Raw genomic sequence first — 21437 nt, 5'->3', positions numbered from 1 at the left:
TTATCCCGACTACCTTTTGCCTCTGGGCTTTTATTTTTCTCTATTTCTGCATACCTTACTTTCACTCTTACTCCATGGCTGGCTGGGCGGCTGTGCGGCTGGGCGGCTGGGCGGCTGCGCGGCTGGGCGACTGGGCAGATGACCCCTGACATCCTCCTCTCCCATTCTTCTAGTGGTCTTGCTCTTCTCTTCCCAGAATTCTCCTTCTGTTTATACTCTCTGCTAGGCCCGCCCATGCTTGCTCCTGCCTCGCTATCGACCACTTAGCTCTTTATTAGACCATCAGGTGTTTTAGATGGGCAAAGACTCACAGCTTCACACAGAGTTAAACAGATGCAGCGTAAACAAAAGTCATACACCTGACACTAATATTCTACCACAGCTTTCACTGAGCGTGCAGCTCCTGTAGCACGTTGTAGTTTTGCTGCATTTTTTTTCTTTTCGTTTTTTTACGAAAGGTCACGAAGACGGAGGGGTAGATCTGGGAAGAGCTGTGGGAGAGGGATGGATATGACGAAAGCACATTGTATGAGAATTTCTAGGAACTAATAAAAAAGAATTCAGTGAAATCCACATACACATTGCACAAGGGTGATAGAGTTGGCATCTTAAAAGTGCAAGCTAGCATGTAGGGGAACACCGGTCCCTGGGCTGCTGCTAGAATTCAGACATCAATGACATACCTTTGGCAAGCTAAGGGCATCATGTGAGGCTGGTGGGGAAAGTCTCCTAAGCTCTTAGCTTACACAACAGGACGAGGAAGAAACCGACCCAAAGCTGTTTTCATTACTGTGCTTGTATCTTTGCCTCTTTCATACACTTGACCTCTTCTCATCAAGTTAGACGCCCCGAGGTGCACGGTTCTCGTAAGAAATGTCCTCTGATGGTTCGTTCATTCGTGTGTTCAAGACTTTAGTCTTGAATGAAATGTTTACAGGTCACGCTTTAAAAGAGATTAGGGCTTGGATTAATCTGTTGATGTATTTGTAATTCACTGGACTTGGGAGGTGCGGGATCTGTGGGTCTGTGAAGAGTTGCCTTTGCTCGGGGCCTGCCTCTGAAGGGTGCACCTTACCCCAGGCCTCTTGCCTCCTTTGCTTTCTGTCTGTCATGAGGTGAGTGGTATCATCTGTCAAGTGGCCCCTCTGGTGTCACATCCTGCCTCACCACAGGTTCACTGCAATGTAGCCAGCTAAGACCAAACGCCAATGTTTTTCTCCAGTGAAACTGTTTATCCAAGTTCTGTCACAGCGATGGGAAGTGACTACTGTCCACGTAGTTAGTCTTGTGTCATTAAAGACTGCGAGGCAACGATGGCATGATGGCTGAAGAAGGGAGGGTGAGAAACGGTGAGGGTTGCGGTTCCTCTACCCTCATCCCCATTTGTGGAGCCGAGTGTGTGTGTACATACATGGGCGTGTGCAGTGACCACACCCGTGGAAGGTAACCAGGTCATTCATCACCCCTCCTAAGTCATTTCTGAGATCACGATTTTATGCACACCAATGGCTTATCTCCACATAGCAGGTACACAGGATGAACTACGTTTGGGTAACTGAATGTTTATATAAATGTATTTTGATTGTGTTCCCATCCCCTCCAAGGTCTGTATATCACGGGCTGAATGTGTGAATCTCTTACCGTCACTGGAAAGGATTGCTCAAAATCTCAGCTAGATGAGGCCTTTAGGTGTAATGCAAATTCGAACTTGGACAAGTCACACAAAAACTGAAATCACTCCACGTGGAAAAATGAAAGCTTTCAAGGCATTTGCCATTTTTATTTCGCGATGCGGTAACGTCATTCACAACGGGCTGTGATGCAGCTGACAGTGTAATGGAGAATATATCTTTCTGGAGGCTATTTATAACTAAACACTAAATAGTTTAATTACAGTGGAAATTCTGTACAATTTAAGGCTTGGCTCTGAACTAGATTGTAAATATGGACCAGATTTGTAAATAAAACATTTTTTTTGTTTTTGTTGTTGTTCAAGTAAAAGAAGAAAAAAAAATCAATGAATAAAGGATACAAGAAAAAGAAAAATAGCAAAGCAAAAGTATTCCGACAGGCCTTCCTGGAGTGAATTTCATAATATTGTAAACTAACAAAAATATAGGTTTTCTTCCTCAAACAATGATAATTTACATAGTGAGGGTTTACTTAGATAATTCTGGGAATCATTCTGGATTGAACAAAGAAGACCAGAGCAAATGTCTAGGAAGGAATTACATTAACGCGCTAAGAATCAGATCTACCTTATAACAAATTTGAGACATAAAGCAAGATTGTTAAGTGTTTCTAGAGGGTCAGAGAGTCATTACTGCTTATGGGTGAGAATAGTAAAACCAGATCAGACAAGGACAAGATTCAAGTCGTTTACTGAATAAAGTTGGCACATCTAATCTGGGGTAAATCTGACACACCGGACCTAGACGGCTGATAGCATTGTAGGGTAATTAACATTTATTTGTAAACATAGAATTTGTCACCTATGGAACTGTGATTCTGTTGAGACTTTGATAATAAACTATGAAAGGCATGAGTTGCTGATGTGTTACATGAGATCACGGTTTACACTGTTGGTTATGAACGTGCAGGTAGAGTTGAAAACAGATATTTTGGTGAAAATTAAAAGTGCGGCTCTTTTGTGATTTTTATCATCGCTTCATGCAGTATTGGTTCAGTGCTTCTCATTCTGATTGCTTTATCATGGGAAGATCTCTCTCTGCCAGTGTCTTTCATTAACGGTCAAGGTCAGTTCTTCTGGAATTTTCCACGGACAGATGCAAGTCAGCTGGGTTAGAAGAGGGAACTCCGCATAGGCTCCGGTTTTTCCTAACGGTGTACATGACTGGGTTCATGTGCAAGCTAAGTTACTCCTGTGGGAAGAAAGATTTTGTTAAGTTTCTCATTTGGAAACATCCGAGTAGCTACAGAAAGTACTGCAGAAGTTTAAAGGCTTATCCCGGCAGACAGCTGTTATGTTCGCAGCATACAATTAGGTCACCCAAGTGGCCGCAGCCCTTTGGAGAAAAGAAAAATCTTCTCTCTCTCTCTTTTATTTCCATCATTCAAGAATCCTGCTGATTTGAATCTGAGTGAATTTGGCATTTACTTTTCTTATTTTAAAAGGAGGCTTTACTCATGAGCCTAAATGCTTCAGGAACGGCTCTGTGCAATCTCTTTTCCACGTCTTATTTTGAGAAGTACACGTGGAAGCAGCTACAGACGCACTCAGCATTCACGGTCCTCCTAGGGATGCGGATGGCCACCTGAGTTCTCGCATGGCAGGTCAGTTACAGGTCAAGGCTGTGCGCACAGAGTCTGCTCAGCATGCTGGCCACAGGGATCAGCAAGGCATGCACTTTTAGGAGGAAAACGGGGCCACAAATCCGCATTTTTGCCTCCCCTTGGGATAAAACAGTATAGGATGGGGGAAAGTCAGTCACAGGACACAGGAAATATGAGACACTCAAAAAGACAGCTAGTGCCCGGCCAGCCTGAAGCACAGACACTGTCTTGGAAGAGCGCACTTCCAAGGGAACGATGCCGCATCATCATGAGCACGGAGGAGGACGGCTCATTTCTCTACAGGCGGGGACACAAACTCGGCTCCTCAGAAGAACCTGCTTTAGTTTTTTTTTTTTTTTTTTATTAGGCCACATGGCAAGTGAAATCAGATTTGATATTTCAAACCTGAGCAAAGAGAAGAAGGCAGCAGAGAGACCAGGCAAGCAGGGGGGCCGCCTTCCCTTCTCCTGTAACTGGCGTGGGTGCACCCGCAAACAGTCCCCTGACTTCTCCACAGCCAGCCCCGCAAATGCCAGAGAGAGGAAAAGGGAGGGGGGGAGTGAGGCCAAGGGTGGGAGGGAAGTGCTTCATGCTGCATGCCGGCCGGCCGAGGCAAGCCTGGAGAGCCAGCGTCACCTCTTACCTCTGGTCAATCCTCTCCATCTTCTGGTGTGATTTCTGTCTCTTTATGGACCACTACTTTGGTCACGGACATGTCGGGGTGCTGCTCTTTGGCCTCTTTAATTGCCTGAGCCAGCGCCTATCCCCAGGAAACCACAGAAGGGCAAAGAGAAAAGGGAGGTGGAACATGCATGAACAGCAGCGAGGTGTAGACTTACGAGCTAAATCTAAAACCACAGTTAAAAAAACCACGAGGTACAGTAAGGGCTCAGCATCACACACTGGAAAGTTAATTCGGAAGCAGTTTCAGAGTACGTCCTGAGCTAGGAAGACTGGCCCTGGGAAATGAAGGGCTGCCCTGTTATCATTTACTTCTCTGTCAACGCATTTACCATCTCACACACGCTACCTGGTCATGGTCGATGTCAGCATCCCCTGTGATGACTATTCGCTTCTCGATCCTCGTCTCTGAAATACCTCCTTTCACAGTCTAAAGGAAACAGGACAGCACCGTGAGTTACTCGCCGGGGTAACGGCAGAGAGCGTCAAAGTCCCACCGTTATTCTCCCAGAACGAAAGGAGCAGTCTACCGTAGGGCATTCGTCATGATCACTTCCAAAAGCAGAGGTCTCTGGGTTTGGCAAACCCAGTCCCTACGAGACCTACTCTATGCCCACCCCAGGGTGAGCATCAAGGATACCAGAGTAAAATCCTCAACAGGAAATAGCACAGGCTGACAAGTTCATGGTAGACGCACACGTTTCGAAGCTCGCTTTTAGTATAACTAGCTTGGCATCTGGTAGGTAAGTGATGAATTCGTTTGTGCAGCCCAACCTGTCAGAGGTTTTGGTGGCCAATGCCCTTCTCCAGAGGTCAAGAGTGATGCGCGTGGGTGTTTGTACCACTTACTTTGGTGATGTGTGTGGTGGTGGTGGTACTCGTGGTTTCGGATGTGATCGTCTGTGCGCTCATTAGCACACCCGGCTCCATGTCTGCCCCAGGATCAACCTAAACAGCGTCAGGGACACACAAAGCACACAGGTGTGGTTGCACGTCCTTCCCAAAGGGCTGTTCCATTCTTTAATTCAGTGCAGTGACTGAGCGAACACAGGCCTCTCCATACAAAGACCCAATCAACCACAGATGGAAAACACTCAAACTATTAGCAGCCAGACTGAATGTGCCCACGTGTTTGCTAAACATCAGAGTACAGCAACCACCAGCGTAGCATTTACATTGTGTAACGTAGTGTAAGTCACCTAGAGGTTATGTAAACTATACCTGAGGATGTCCGCATTATAAGGAAATGTTATACTATCCTAGCCAAGGGATTGGAGCATCCACAGACGAGGGTATACATGGGAAACCTGGAACCCACTTCCTTGGAAGGAAGGAACACGCGTAGACCAAATCAGGTAGAACATAGTAGCTCTAGGAGTAAACTCTAGACAAAGCCACAGGCAAGGAGGGTTAACAAACTGAGACATTAGAAATGTGAGCAGTGGGCGGCCCAGGCCTATTGTTTATTTATTTATTTATTGGTTTTTTGAAGCAGGGTTTCTCTGTAGCCTTGGAGCCTGTCCTGGAACTCTGTAGACCAGGCTGGCCTCGAACTCACAGAGATCCGCCTGCCCCTGCCTCCCGAGTGCTGGGATCAAAGGTGTGCTAGGCCTATTTCTTATCCATAACCGCACACCCAGGTCTGTGAGGGTTTCCCATGTCTAGGTTCCTACAAGCTTTTGTTAAGTCACTGTGGCCCCACAATCGGTAATTCAACCACAGTACAGCACTGTTCTTGACAGAGATGATTTGGATGCTGGATGCTCACAGCCTCTCGGACCGGTACCCTGTAGGAACACGAATGCAGGAAGCCCTAGAGGTGCCAGGTCTCTGGGCTTACCTGTGACGACTCGTACGTGATGGTCTTTGTTTCTGTGTGAACCACTGGCACTTCCTTGGAGGAGATGTCCACTTTCACTCCTGGAGAAACACTGCCCACACTCACGGTCTCCATCTTCACAGTGGATGACTGTGTCAGTGGGGAGCGAGGGGGTAGGGGTCACCGAGGCGTATACACAGTTTGAACTTCCCTCCCTGCTTGGTGTCTTTGCTATTTTCGTTCCCCACAAAAGTTTCCATATTAAGCGAGGAGGTGAAGGCAGGGATCACGACACACAATAAGCCCATGCCAGTCTCCCCGCCAAATTACCCCGTGCTGTTGACATAGGATGTTTGAGGCGAAGGAAACATTTCAAAGGGGATTAAAAGCAACCAGTTCCTTCTCCTTTATCTCATATGCAAATGCTGACAGAGAAAAACCTATAAACGAGCTTTTAAATTAGCAACCGAGGAAGACGAGGCAGGTACCAAGCTGCGGAGAATCTCAGTGAAAGGTGATGAAGAATGACGCTCTGGAAGCTGCGGGGATAAATACTTCCCGGTCCTTCTGGGAAAGTAAGTGGACCAGAAATAGTCGTCAAGCTTTCTTTTAAAAATAGTTATTGTTGTTGTTGTTGTTGTGTGTGTAGGTAAGAGCACAACTTTCAGAACGTGTTTCTCTCCTTCCACTGAGGGCCCCAGGGACTGAACTCAGGCCATCAGGCTTGAGTGACAAACACACACTGTTAGCCATCTTTGTGGCCCTCAGCCTGTCTGACATCTAAGTACTGGCTCGCTGTGTTTTCTGTCGGGTATAATTTCAATGACAGAAACCGCTTCCTGGAACTACACATCATCAGCACTTACTAGTTTTTATGTGTCTATAGGGACGACCCCCCCCCCAAAAAAAAAAACCGACAGGAAACAAGCCTGGAGACCCTTCACTGCAAAGTAAAAGGACAGAGAGGGAGACCGAGGTTTAGCGTTAAGTGCAGCCCCACGTCCTACAACTCTGAATCTCAGGCTATCACCCGAGGTAATAAATAGTAACTACCCTTTACCTCAAAATGAGCTTTTTGTTCCAAAGCCTCAGAAGGGAGCGTTACCGCCACCTGCTCCTCCCCCTGGGAGGCCGTGGCTGGCTCTGCCTGCTTGGGGACAGATTTGTGGGCCTCCTCTCCTCTCTCTTCCTTAGTTGCTTCTGTCACGGAAGAGCCCTCCTTCTCTTTCATACTGTGAGGATCTGCGGGTGTGGCCTCTGCTGAGTCCACGTCGTCCCCCACAGTGTGAGAAGCATCTCCACCGCCTCCCACATTCATCACGCGCCTCTCCTCCACCAACACGGTTTCCTGCACCACCTTCTCAGTGCTGAGGGGCTGGGAGTGTGGCGTGGATTCCACCTCGGTTTCGATGGACTCTGTCTTTGTTTCCCGTTTCTGTATGGGAAGAGTACAGTGTATGAGTGACCTTCCATAAACCAAAACGACGAACTCCCCCGACAAGGCCGCTACCATTACCATGTCCAAGGCCAGCATCGAGAGCTCATATGCATGGGTGCTGATGGCAATGAAACACAAACACACACACACACACACACGCACACACACACGCACACACACGCGCACACACACAGACACGGGGACCTGCACAGCTTTCTCAGAGCATCAACAAAAGAAACAGGATGCAATGAGGTTCACAGGCAGAGAAAGAGAGGGCAGAGACTCCGCTGCACATTCACACTGGCGTTGGATGTACCCTCAGACCCGACGGATGAGACCCGAATGTTTCTAAAGATCAAACGCTATTAAAACCCCCTGATGCCATTGCTTTTCAGTATGGGAAGAACATTCTCAAAGTGCAAGGGAAGGTCCACGGCAGACAGACACATGCAGCAGGACAAAGGGCAGTCACCGGGGACATCTTTTGAGAGATGCAGGAAGGCAACAGGATGCAAAACTCAGACACACACAGCCGGCACGAGCTCACAAAGCCAAGCAAACGGTCAGGGCACACATCCACAAACACCAAGGTCTGGAGGAGGGGACGGCCACCTGCACCCAGCTCTGGGTAGTAGATGAAACCCCTCCTATGAACTCTGTGGGTTTCCGAGCGGACTCTAACAGACTGAGGATCTCCGAGCCATCCATGAGCTTCTCCCCAGAAGACTGTTTAGTCTGAGTGAACAGAGAAACGAGAGTCAAGCACTACAGAGAGGCCCCGGACGCACACATTCGCAGCTTGCTAGACAAAACCGGAGGCACAGGAGAAAGGAAGGAGGAAGGAAGGAGTCCATGTAAGCTTGGAAAGAGGAATGGGCATGGCACAGCAAACTAGGTGACCGCGAGCCCTCGTGTTGCTAAAGCAGAGAGTTATCACGTTCAGGGTGGCGGCGTCCGCTCAAGCCAACCCCTCCAATTGCAAGCCACAGCCGCCTTATCACGAATCTTGGGAACGGGCAGCTAGAAATAAAAAGGGGTGGGGTGGGGGAAGTGTTTTAATGATGACTTTGGGCTGCCATAGTGATTTAATCATGGGAAGAAAGAAAGAAAAAAAAAAAAAAGCTGGGTTCGCTGCTCTCAACATAAAGTCAAGCGGCAAGAGAAACGGAAAAGGTTCAGGGCGGAAGGAGGACCGTTGTAAAGACTGTCATGCTGGAATCTTAAGCTGTGACCGAATGAGAGCCACTGGTTACCACCACTTGGGATGCAGACGACTCAGTGATGTAGTGGGCGGTGGCCACAGTAAAGGCCGGCTCCTGGGAGTACCGCCACTCAGACAGGCTCTTCCTGCGCGGGCCAAAGGGCCCTACCTTCAGCACCTCACATTCGGACAGCAGATGCGGAGTGCTGAACCCGGCGTGCCCAGGCACACCCTCTCCCAGCTTTGGAGCCTTCTGGGCATCCTCTTCCTCGGGGCTTTGCCGCCGAGATTCAGCTTCCTTGATGGGCGCCAGGGATTCTGACAGTCTCCGCTTCGGGGTGTGGGCCTCGGGTCCTCTTCTGGATTTCTCATCAGCCAGGGACTCCAGGACCTCGTATCCCACCAGCACGGGGCCGACCTTCGCGGCCTCCGCTAAGCCTCTCTCTGCCTTCTGCACGCTTTCCAGCGCGGAGGGCTGTGCGACCTTCTCACCCTCTTTAGACTTCCCAGTCATGCTAACAATTCTTCCTGAGACGGTGTCGTAGGATTTGCCCAGCGTGTGCATCTTCTGCGCGCTCTCCTCCTGAAGGTGCATCTCTCTGGCCAAGTCATCGAATCCATGCATGTCAACCATGCTGGACGTTAGCAAGCTGGCTGGGATCTCACCGCTTTTACTGCTCACAGTTACCACCTTGTAAGTCACAATCTTTTTCGAATCACCATCAACTACCTCAGTGGGTATTTTGTCTACAATAACCCAATCCTCTGTGCCCTATATTCAAAATATAAAAGCTAAATTAGAAAAGATGGTGGTATCTTGTTTTTTTAAAAAAGAACTCTTTTAAAAAAAAGGTATAAACTACACTTGGGCATGAATTATGGCTGGAGTCCCTTCTCACCTAAAATCTAATTTCAACACACAAAATATCCTGTGTCGGTGGCGTTGCAATCTCATGTTTCTTTAACTAGGAGCATGTCTTGGCAATGGACTTTATGAGAGACCTATCTGACCTTGCAGTCAGTAGCTTGGTTGCGTTCTATCTTAAGATTGGGTGTTTTATAAGTGAACTATGCGGGTTTAACACGTAGGTACAAGAGGCAGCTTTCCTGTTTGCTGTTACACAGTGCTGCACATACTGGCATTTTCACAGGGAGGTTGAAGGCGTCCTCAACCTCAAAAAAATACTGTTTTCCACGTGTGCAAATTTTATTTCCTTATCTAGGGGAGTCAATTCATGAGCACACTTAGTATCAAGGCAAACTGAGTGAGTGCACCTGTGTTCATGGTATTGTAATGGAATTTCTCCCGATGAGACACTATTGATTGGATCCTTTTATAATAAGACTTAAACTAGAACCGCAGTTCGATGTCTCAGTAATTTCTCACCCGATTGCTTATGTTTTTGGTTGTGAGCCTAGCTTTTAACGGTTGAGCCATCTCTCCAGCCCCTCACACTTTTTTGTTTTTAGCATTAGCTCCAACCAGGCAGAAGAAAGGTAAGAAAACTTGGTCTACAGGAGAGCTAACAGGATGTCCTGGCTAACGTTAACTAGCCTACCAGGTTACAGAAGGAAACAAGACCGAATCTGAGTGGGTGAGCATTTGGTTTTATATCTTAAACCAGGGTAATGTTTTCTATTTATGGTAGCCTGGAAATTTGAATCTAGATACATGTTTATGTTAAGCAGAACAACTGCAGGTTGATCTACATGTTGACACTGGACTTGAAAGAAATGAATTGAAAAAAAAAATAACCTCTAGGGTTGATGGGACAGTTTTCTGGAAAATTATTTGATGAGAAGTAGCCACAGAATCAGCGGAGACGCCTTCCCGAATTTTCTTGATCACACTTGGCTAGTGAGAAAACCAACGTAAGTTCAGAGTGTTCAGAAATCAGTGAAAGTCATTAAGAACAGTAGCGGTCTATAGATGAAAACAGCAAGGAGGGTCAGATTATCCCAAGTAGACCCAGAGCTTCAGTGGTAATTTCTATCATGTCGAAGTCAGGAGCATTACGTAATTAAATACTAGCATACTGAGGAAATAAATCCCCTTCCCCAAATCTAAGCAAAGTAACACACCCACCTTGGCTTTCAACAAGAAAAACTAAAGAAGTAAAAACCAGACTCTCCAGTGGCACTGAATCGTGAAGAAGGATCCCGTGTTTGAGTTTTACCTGAGACTCAAGGAATGGTGAACTTCCTTGCTGTAAAAATACAACTTTCCCAGAAATCTCTCTCTCTTCTTTGATCTGTTTGAATAAAGGGGGTTGGAGAAGAGGGAGTGGACATTTTCCAGAGAGACGAGTTAGGAAGCAAGCACTGTGTATCACCTATGTATCCAGTCACTCACGTTTTCCTTCACTTGATAAGTGATCTAGAAACACTTCAAGTTTTAATAACCATCTCCAAACGGGCAACATTATTTCCTGAAAACGGACGCTCACGCAACTCAGGACATTTTACGTTTGCACACACACAGAGCACACAAGAGTGATAACAAGGTTTCTTGACATTTCACTGGGCTTCCCTCATGGCCCTAATAGCAAGTACTAAAAGAGAATGTGAATAAAATAGCCTTAAAAGTAACGGAAGAAACGCTCACTTCTACTTCTAACAAATATCTAACAAACAGCGCTTGCTGTTTGGTAGTGAAGGAAATGTACACGTGGTTGGTGCATTAGTCATCCGTCCTGGGTAGCTTTAACTGTCAACTGGTGTCATTTGAGAAGGAAAACCTCAGTGGGTGAATCCCCCAGACCAGACTGGCCTGCCTGCAGCTCTATGTGTGTGTGTGTGTGTGGGGGGGGCTGTTGTCTTGACTGTTGATTGTATAGTGATGCCATGCCCTGTGCAGATGCTGCTGGGCTGCATAAGAAAACCAGCTAAGCTTAAGCCTGTCATCGAGTCAGCAACCAACATTGTGAATGTGTTCTGCTTCAAACTCCTGTAGGAGCAGGCATTCCTGCCCTCAAGGATGGACTGTGAACTGTGAGCCAAATAAAACCTTTCCCTCCCCAAGCTGCTTTTGCTCAGAGTGGTTTTTCTTTTTTCTTTTTGTTACTTTTGTTTGTTTGTTTGTTTTTATCACAGTATAGAAAGCAAACTGGAACGCCGTTCACTTGAATAAACCTAGTCGTTTTTGAATAGATGTCTTTGTTGGCCTCGGAGCCAACAAAAGTCTAACTTTATTTGAACTTTTGTAATCTGGTGAGTAGTATTTTGAAGTTAATTTAGACGATCTGAGTGGGAACTTAAAATCAAACCATAGTTTTCTTTAATGTACAGAATCAAGAAACACTGATTTCATCCTCTGAAGTGGGAACCAGCACTTAAGTTTTAAAAGGTTCCTTTGTTACTGCCTTTAGCATTAAAGGGACCTAGTTCCAAACAGTAATCCTGCGGCCACCAGGCCTGTCTCTGCAGAGTTCAGAACTGTGGGTCAATGACAGGAACAGCTAGTGGGATCAGTTTAGAATTAAATTCTATACATTGTCTACTTCCAAACTTAACCAGTGCCTCTACTAACCGAGTGACTATTTGTCTACTTGTCATTCAGTAAGAACAACAATGACTTGGCTTGGGGAGGGCATCTGGGACGTTTTGTGGAACCTACTATAAACTATGACAACACCATTCCCAGATGATTTTTTTTTTTTCTAGCAAGAGGTAAGCAACCCACTTTTGTGAAAGCGAATTAATTCCCATCCTGTTGCAACTCTGGAGGAGGATTGCAAAAGGTAAAAATTTAGAACAAACAATTATTAAATTCAGGTTAAAACAAACACTTTCAGTAACAAGGAAGAGAAGTTAGAGTTATAGGCGCTCTTCCAGAGAAATGATGTTAGACCTCTAATTATAATCATCGAGATAAATGTTATCCCAGAGATAAAAGCCAGGCGCTGGAACAGTGGCTTCCTGGGAATCTTCTGGCTTAAAAAAACTCTTAATTTTAAAAATATGTGCCTGTTACAGGAACCATCAACAGGTCACATTTGAACTGCATACCAACAATGGAAACAACTAACACGGGGCGGGGCAGGGGACAGGGTGGGGGCGGGGATAGGTATAAAATTAAAGTCTATTCGTGGACTGCCTTCCAACACAACAACTGCTTCTATTTAAGGGAGTGATAAGTGACTGACAAATTGAAGCCTCTACACAGTGCCCCTATTACAGCTAAGAATACATTTTTATCTAGTCAGTAAGCATCGCTCTGCAGTATTCTTGGGGATAACACCATACCTATTAGGCCCACTATATTATACAGTAAATATACCTGAGAGTTTAGTGCTCACACGCCACACAGGAAAATATTGTCAACACACAGGCATTAATATTGCTTCTTGGTTGGGATTTGGAAAACTCTGGTATCCAAGTAACCACTAAAGAACACAACTCTAAATGTGCCGTATGCAAGGCCGTTCTGGGAAACATCTGTGCTCAGTGTCACAGAGAACACGTCTCTTTCACATGAACTGAGCTGTCTGTTAATGTTAACAAGAACTTATTTCATTCCCTGATCTGGGGCTGCCTCTGCTTGCTATTCAACTCAAACACTGGAAACCTGAAGTCACTGGCAAGCTAAGTCTGACTTTTTGTACAGTGAACACATGGCATTCTCAGGATATAATCGTTATTAATCCGCTATAAACTTTAGTATTTTTCTAATTGTTCATTAATGATAGCATTTTCAGAAGTATTAGTATTTAATCACTCCAAATATCATTTTCTCACTGAAATTCATTTAAAAAAAAAAGACACCAGAAACCAACTAAGTTGGGGGTCATAAAACTGAGGTTTTTGAATCCGAGTATCTTCCTCATTTAGAAACAAAATAGTATTATTTTATTTGTGATGCAAATTTTAAAAAGTACGATAAATGTGTCTATGTAGACACAACTTGTGTTCTTTTTACACTACATAATTAAAGTGGCCATATCAAATAACAGAGTGATTGATACCAAGCAACTGTAAAATGTCCCCCATTCAAAATAAAACCTATTGCTTATGAGTCTGTGAACCAATATGCTCTGTACATTCCTAGCCGGAGGCTAAAGAGACGGTCTGCTTTTCATAAAGCCAGAAAGAAAAGCCAAGGCCTAAATATAGAAATGGAGATGACTTAGACAATGAGAATGTTTTCTTTGCTCTTATGGCTATCTATAGGGCTTCCAGCTGGGCCATAAACTTGGATGTCACCAACAACTGTTTCACTCTGAAGAACATAAGGGGATGTAGAGTTTGCTCTGCCTGGACCATCTGTCTAGAGAAGCACAGAGTGTGGACCGTGTGTAAACAGCTCTCATCTTTCAGGACCTGAATTACCTACCTAGCTTTTCTGGACACCCCACCCCCACCCCCCGCTGTCCAGCATCCATCATTCTCCAGTTTGCTCTACCCCGATTCTACTCAGAATCCTGAGATTTCATGCATTCATGCCCGCTCTACCCTTCTCCAGTCTGTGGACCTGAGTGGTATTGCCCTTTAACTACAGGAGGGATGTTTCTATTTGGTTACGTTGGAAAGGTCCTTTCTTGGCTGTCTCCATGGTTTGCACTGATGTGGAGAAGGCATGGCCATCCAGGGAAACTTTGGGCTAGTCAAACTACTGCCTCCTTCAGTTATTGGTTCAACAGCGTCCTCTACGATTCGGGAATGAAATGTCTCATCAGTTTTGTGGCTTTGACATTTAAAGACTTCCCGTTTATTAATGTCTCTTACTTCCCAAGTTCTCTTTCAAAAAGGCTATCATCTCCCATTCCTTCAGTGTCTGTATGGGAACGGATGCCAGGGTTCTCTCTTTTTGTTTTCCACTTTGTTTTGCTTTGGTGGCTATTTGTTTTGTGTCTTAATAACGTAAGCCATCCTCTACCGTCTTTAGAGCCAAAACGTTTCCAAAAGAGATCACAGAAATAAAATAATCCAGATTTGAAAATCATAATAAAACTTGTGACATCATAACAGGTAAGTGACATTAAAAATGTGTGTGTGTGTGTGTGTGAGTACATGTACTATGGCGAGTACATGTTGTCAGAGGACAACCTTGGGTTTTAGTTCTTGTGTTCTATTGACCATGTTTGAGGCCGGGTTTCTTCTTGTCCACTGCCGCTTACGCCAACATAGGTGGCCCAGGAGCTTCGGGGGACCCCCTTGTCTCTGCCTCTTTTGGCAGCAAGTATGCTGGGACTCTGGAGGCACACGACCACATCTGACCTCCGGAAATCATTAAACTCTTCTCCTTATGATTGCACAGCAAACGCTTTACTCACTGAGCCATTTCTGTAGTCTGTAGGTGCTATTCCTAATAATGCAAAGGCTACAATGGCTCAGCCACACTGAATGCTAAGTTTTGTCTCCCGATACCCAAGCAGTTTGAGTGCAACTAGTGTTTAACGGTGCAGGGAGACTTGTGCAACGACACTTTTATTCATTCTGCCTAGAAAAGAACACTTTAGAAGTAGCTCAAATGGGTACCCAACTCTTCCCTTTTCAGCTGGGATGTGGTTGTCATGAACGTAGTGAGAATGATATGCTTGCACTTTTGATGAACAGCTTTCAAAGGACGGTGAGCAATGGGTGCAATTCGATTTCTTATTTTCTCGGCAAGGGCTTCAGTATCGTATGTATACCACCACTACCATTTAAAGGATTTCTCTCACACAACAGTTGTGGAGTTTTGATGCTCTATTCTCTCACGGCTTCTTGGGCAAATGTCTCACACTGAAAGGCTCTTGATAAGGAAGCTAATGAATACAGTGCTGTAAAGATGCAATTTCCCGAAACTATTTATTCTGAAGGACAGAGCTAGCAGGGTGCTCTCTGATGAGTGATCAAATGGCCACTACACCCACGGAGTGGGAGCCTTGAGGTGACCCTGGCTGTCCTTACATGGAAAAGTCTTACTGAAAAAGGGATGTCTGCCATCTGCTTTTCTCATTCAATAACATAAAAAAAAAAAAAAAAAAAAAAAGCGAACACTGACTTAGAATTAGTTAAAATAACCAGGTGTAATAAAATAAAAATAATTAAACAAAAGCCCGTTATTATATGCCCGGGTGTTTATCTGTGCTGAAATGTCGTCAACTTCTGATCCCCATTTAAACATCAGACAATCGTATCAGGGCTCATTTTCCAATTATAAACAAGTTTTCTAAGGGCATTTCTCAATGCAGGAGAAGAAAGTGTGATTCACTTCTCTCAGGTAGAAAACTGATATTAAAGATAAGATTCAGGCTATATGCCTGCCTGAGTCTCCCTGTTCTTGCCTGGGCGTGGTCATTCTTAGCACCATCTGATGCTGAGACCCGCCCTTCATCCACCTGCTCTGTTCACCTGGCGGGTACGGGGTAAGCCGTACCACTGTGCAGAAGACAGTCTGCTCACAGCCTGAACACTGACCTCCTCAGGTACCAGTGGCTCAATCATGGGAGCATCCTCCTGCCTGGCAGCCAGCCTCACGGGGGACGTGGAAAGCCTCTTTTCCCACTCGTTTGTTAAGGCAGTTTCTGTAGAGGTTTCCAAGAAGGTTCTTTTCAGCTCGCTAATGTTGGTCTGATGCTTCATCAGTTCGTCTTGAGTTTTGTCTAGCTCCTGTGGTCAGAGCGAGAAGATCCCAACAGTCAACCTTTCACAGTGATTTCCTATACCCGGACACCCCTCTTTTTAAAAACATACCAAACACGTTAGTAGTCAAAAGGGAACTGAATTTGGATCGGGGTTCAAGACACTACTACCACAAGCACTCTAGTGGAAATGTAGGATTTCCAGGAGAAGAGAAAAAAAAATAATTTAGTTTTACACTGCATACCAAAACAAACAAACAAACAAACACAAGTTAAAGGCAGATTCTAAGGAGTGACATTTACAAGTAACCAGAGGGACAAAACAAATACACGCACAGGGAAAGGTGTCTATGTCTAGGATTAAGTGGAGAAGGCGTCCCCCGTCACTAACAGCTGAGCACACAGTTCATGCGTCATGGTTCAAGTCCACAGGTATGCCACGGAAGGAGGAAGAACACACAGAAGCATGCACTGGTGCACACCAATACCAACCTCTAACATAAGATTACTATGTTTGACATACACATTTTCACCCTTTATTCGCTTAACCAGACTATTCTGAAAAAAGTGGAGAAGAGAGGCAAAAGGTAAGGGAAACAGTACTCAGGGGAAGAAATGCCACTCTACACGCCGCCGGCATGGTAACCGAGAGGGGACATGCGGAAAACGCCGGTCGCCTGAACACGGCAGACAAACAATGACATGTCACGCGCTGGTCTGGGGTGTCTTTACTTTTGTACCTGTGCCTTGAGCTCTGCATCTTCCTCCTGGTCCGACTGGCAGCATGGGAAAGAGTGGGAGACACAGACTTAACCAAGTGGTTTACTCTATGGTTGGAGACCCGTGGTCTATACACACTCGCACACTCGCTGGCTCTGAGTACCATTGCACACTTGCTGGTGGTGCACTCAGAAGCAGCACTTTCTTAGACACAAAGCGCAGCTCTCTCTCTCTCACACGCACACACACGCACACGCACGCGCACGCCAAAATGATATGAGAACTAAGTGGTTCTCTGGCATTTCAAGAGGCAGATGCATGCATGAGCTTTGAGAAGGGACATCAGGGGTGGGCAGGTCGTCCTTACAGAGCATTAGCGAAGGGTTGGGAGTCTGGTATTTGGGGACTCAGTTCACAGTTCCCCAGAACGGCTATCGTTACGGGAAAAACGACAGCCCCTCGATAGGCAAGACCTCACCGTGATTACATGTCTGTCTGTCAGCCCTCGTAACTTCCAGTTTGTAGATCCCAGACCGGCAGCTCAAAGAGCTATTAATCCGTAGCCCCCTGCCTTTTGAAACAGCGCCGGAGCCTTGCATGCCTTACACTTCCACACGGTTTTCTAATTATTATTAGTTTTTATTTTTGTGTATGACCGTTTTGCCTGCATGTAGGTCTGTGCCTGGTGCCTGCAGAGCTAGAAAGAGGGTGTCAGATCCTCTGGAACTGCTGACTCAGGCAGCCACGTGAGTCCTGTGGAAGAGCAGCCAGTGCTCTTTGCCACTGCCCTCTCTCCAGCCCCTCTGTGTTGTTGAGACGAGAGCACCCACTTCAGCCTATACAGCAGGTATGAACCGCTGCACCCAGCAGAGCCTTTATGCTTAGAACGAGTTTTAGAGGGAAGATGGCGGTACAGGATGAGGAAGTATAAACAAAATCAGCCACCACCGTCGGCAACACTACTGTGTCTTCCTTTAAAATTGAACAGGGCGATTTTTCTTTTTTGAATTTTACAAAAACATCACAGTCCATTCATTGCTCTTCCCTCTCCAGTTTTAAGGGCCCATACATATATACACATACTACATACACACGCTCATATATACGTATACACTCACATAACATATATACATACACATACTCGTGTAGATATACACATGAACATATATACACACTCACATATACATATATATACACACACACGTGTATACACACACACACACACACACACACACACACACGTACATCAGTTTTCCACTGTTGGGATTACAGGTATGGACAGACACGCCTTAGCTGGTCTCAGATTTCCTATCAGTGTATGGGGACCACGGTGCTTTCTCTGCACACCCCATAACGCCGTCACGCTGGCGACACGAAGGGAAGGGCATGTGCACACAAGGGAAACAGACATGACGCCAATCCAGTACTGGGGACGCGCTGATTCTTATGTATGCGTTGAGTCACAGCTCTTTACTTCACCTTTCGGTTTCACAGAGTACAAGACTACACAGGGTACTCACTTGCTTTAGTGGTGCGTAACAAACTCAATAAGTGCTGTAGAGATTTAAGGCACTGTTGTTGAATGACTGCTTATTTCTACTACAGATGGGGCTTTGATGTCACCTACTGGATGTATCTACAGCCGCATGCCATCTACTGCGTGTACTAGCCTGTGACAACCGCACACTATCTACCGAATGTGCTAGTCTGTGGCTACTTACAACTATCTCTTAAAAGTCAAGGTGCAGTTTTGTTTGGCAAAGAAAATGATGAACCTGTCCACTCACTTAGCTGTGGCTGCTGAAGAGAACCTGGAAAATGGCATTATGCTATTGCCTTTCTGCAAAACTGTCACAACTTATATCCTGCAGCATTCCCAAACGGAGAACCCACCAGAAAGTAACGTCTTTACCCTCACCTCGGTGGCACTGGTCTCTCCGTCGCCTGCGGTGTCTGTCCGTTCGCTGTCAGTCTGTGGATCACAGAGGAGAAATCCGAGGAGGAAGCAGGGACAGAAAACAAACCCGTCTGGTCAAACAGGGCACATGCTGCCGGAACCATCCCTGTCCTTTCTCTGGGGTCTGTGGCATCCTACCTCCCCACAGGAGTATGAGTATGAGCAAAGCAAAAAGGAGGCAGGGCTCGGGGTCTTCAGCGGAGCCCCTCCGAGGCCAAGACCCGAGGCACGCACGCAGTGGCCACCCTGACCTGTGTGCATTTACATTTTAGGACATCAATTTGCCAGCCCCTCCCCTTTTCCACCGATGCCCCTAAAAGCTCCCCTAAAAATGCTTAACACAAATCAAATGAAATGGAGGTTCGTGTGTGTGTGTGTGTGTGTGTGTGTGTGTGTGTGTGTGTGTGTATATATATATATATATATATATATATATATATATATTTTACTCTAGTAATGCCACGTCAGAAAAGTGAATGAATTTAGACCGATGCTAACAGCTACTCTAACAGTCACTGGGCTTTCAGCCCCTCACTCATATACCACTGGATCGTTTACACCCACTATGACCACCAGGATGCCTGTATTACCCATTAATGATTAGAGCATACACTGGTGATTCACGGGTATCTATTTTATGCAGGAAAAAAAAATCAACAACATGATTTTCAAATAGCACATGCTAGTGGGTAACAGCTCTGATGTTCACTTTGCCCCACTCTCTAACAGGAAGGGTAATAGTCAAGTATGCATTAAAACATCTCATTGCAAAAGTACCATTCAAACGATGATGATGACGGTAATAATAATAATTGGAAAAATAGAGAGAGAGAGAGACATCTACTTAGAGATGAGTCAAACAAAGCACAGCATTCGATAGAACTAGGGTTTCTTTTGGGGGGGGATGAGAAGAGCCCATTTCAGGCAGGGTTCACTTTTAACGTCTATGTGTTTTAATGTGTTTATAGGGGTTTACGGCTTAAGACAAGAATTAAGTACTGATTGATGACACACCATCAACACAAACTGACTTCACCCATAAATTCCAACCAACCATTAGTACTTTTCCCTCAGCCAAAGCCTTGCGAGCATGCGTCTGAATGTGACGCTCTAGAGTTGTGGGGTATTCACAATGGCGGCCGAGACTGCTGCTTATCTCTCTTGGTCTATCTCCGGCCAGGACTGTGCCAAACTTTGTTTTTACATATTCCTAAAGCAAAAGCAGTTGAGTTTGCACACTTGGCAAGCATGCCTGAGAATGGAGGGGGAAATTCAGTAGATTTTTTTTTTCTCATGACCTGATTAGCTCAGGTTTAAAAAGTGTGGCAGGGGTGTCTACTAATTCTTCTAGGAGTAAGGCGTGGCCGTCGTAATGCCACGGCCTCAACAAATGAGATCCAGGAGGAACAATGATTTGGATTAGTACAAAAGACAGAATAACCTAAAGATGTTTTAGGCCTCCAAGAAAATAAAAATTATGTGCTTGGTATCTTTCTTTTTTTTTTATAACTTATTTCATGTACATTGGTGTGAAGGTGTCAGATCCCCTGGAACTGGAGTTACAGATGGTCGTGAGCAGCCATGTGGATGCTGGGAATTGAACTCAGGACCTCTGGAAGAGCAGCCACTGCTCTTAACCACTGAGCCACCTGTCCAGCCCTCATGTTTGGTATCTTAATTAGCTGTGTCAAACACATCTAATGTGGTTGAGGACATTCTCTTCCTGCTTTAAGAAGTCTCCTTACAATTCTAAAATTGACTTCATGAACTCTCCAACATCTTAGCATTGGAGTTCAGCTGTAGGTCAGAGTAAGGAGTCTGATATCAGATTAAATATGTTCAAATCCTTGCTTTTCAAACTTGTGCTACACTACACATATCTCATAGTTTAACCCATTTTCTCCTGGGAAAAATGGAGATAACAGCTGTGTCTATACGCATAAGGGTTATTAAGTGCTTTATGGAATTCTGCCACACAGATCCACAAGTCGCCAGTGATAACTGAAATACAATACATTGTTAGATATTACTCTGATTTTCCTAGGTATCAAATGTTGTTGGCCACATCTAAACTCCCTCAGAACCCGGGTGCAGGGCACATGCCTGGAATGAGTCACGGGGGCCAAAACCAGGACCCAAGTGGCCAATGTGACCCGATCCTATATTTTAAAAACTCATCCGATGACTCCTTGAAATTCCTGCTTTACAGCCTAATCTATCAACAAGAAAATAATAGTAATTTAACACAGCAGTTTTGAAAGCAGCTGCTATTTATACTGTATATTAATATACAGTATGTACCTGTGACTACACTATGCGAAAGGCTAGCATGTATTATTATTATTGTATAGTACCTATCTTCACATGATTTAAAGACGAATCAGTTGGTGGGTTCATTTTTCTCACACATTTGAGTAAATCTCCCTTTCCTTTGCGTTACAAAAAGTTACCCAGGGGCGAGTATGCGATTGCATCCTTTGTTATGGAAGACTAACTTCATCTTAGTGTTTCACAGAAGGTGATTTGATATTCGGCCTCTTGTCTGGTCGTTCTGAGAGCACAGCAGAAACTCTGCTGGGCCAATTGCTTTACCGTTTGAAATGATTAAGTGTTTGCGTGCTGGCTCTCTGCAACCCAAGGACAAAAAAGTAAAAACAGGTCCCTGTCATTAGTGATACTGCAAAGCGAAAGCGGCAGAGATGGATTGCACTTTGAGAGGTCGCCCAGTTGAGCCTGCCGGGGCACTTGAGGCCTACAGAATA

The 21437-nt window shown here is 45.3% G+C and overlaps 1 protein-coding gene across 1 annotated transcript in view; it reads right to left on the bottom strand.

Moving 5' to 3' along the window:
• Positions 1-1755: 1755 nt before the first annotated feature.
• Epb41l3 (erythrocyte membrane protein band 4.1 like 3) overlaps positions 1756-21437 on the bottom strand; it is a 144267-nt gene continuing 124585 nt past the window's right edge. Inside the window, exons 14-23 of the mRNA XM_051190905.1 lie at positions 18637-18690; positions 16739-16774; positions 15835-16026; positions 7845-7967; positions 6855-7229; positions 5816-5944; positions 4825-4923; positions 4325-4405; positions 3941-4054; positions 1756-2884 (exon numbers count right to left, since the gene is read on the bottom strand). Coding sequence (XP_051046862.1) covers positions 3944-4054; positions 4325-4405; positions 4825-4923; positions 5816-5944; positions 6855-7229; positions 7845-7967; positions 15835-16026; positions 16739-16774; positions 18637-18690 — 1200 coding nt within the window. The 3' untranslated portion in view covers positions 1756-2884; positions 3941-3943. The remainder of the gene's footprint in view (positions 2885-3940; positions 4055-4324; positions 4406-4824; positions 4924-5815; positions 5945-6854; positions 7230-7844; positions 7968-15834; positions 16027-16738; positions 16775-18636; positions 18691-21437) is intronic.

This window comes from Phodopus roborovskii, unplaced genomic scaffold (genome assembly GCF_943737965.1).
Source record: "Phodopus roborovskii unplaced genomic scaffold, PHOROB, whole genome shotgun sequence".
NCBI lineage: Eukaryota > Metazoa > Chordata > Mammalia > Rodentia > Cricetidae > Phodopus > Phodopus roborovskii.
Note: the sequence above shows the minus strand (reverse complement) of the source record. Positions and strands in the feature narration are given on the sequence as shown.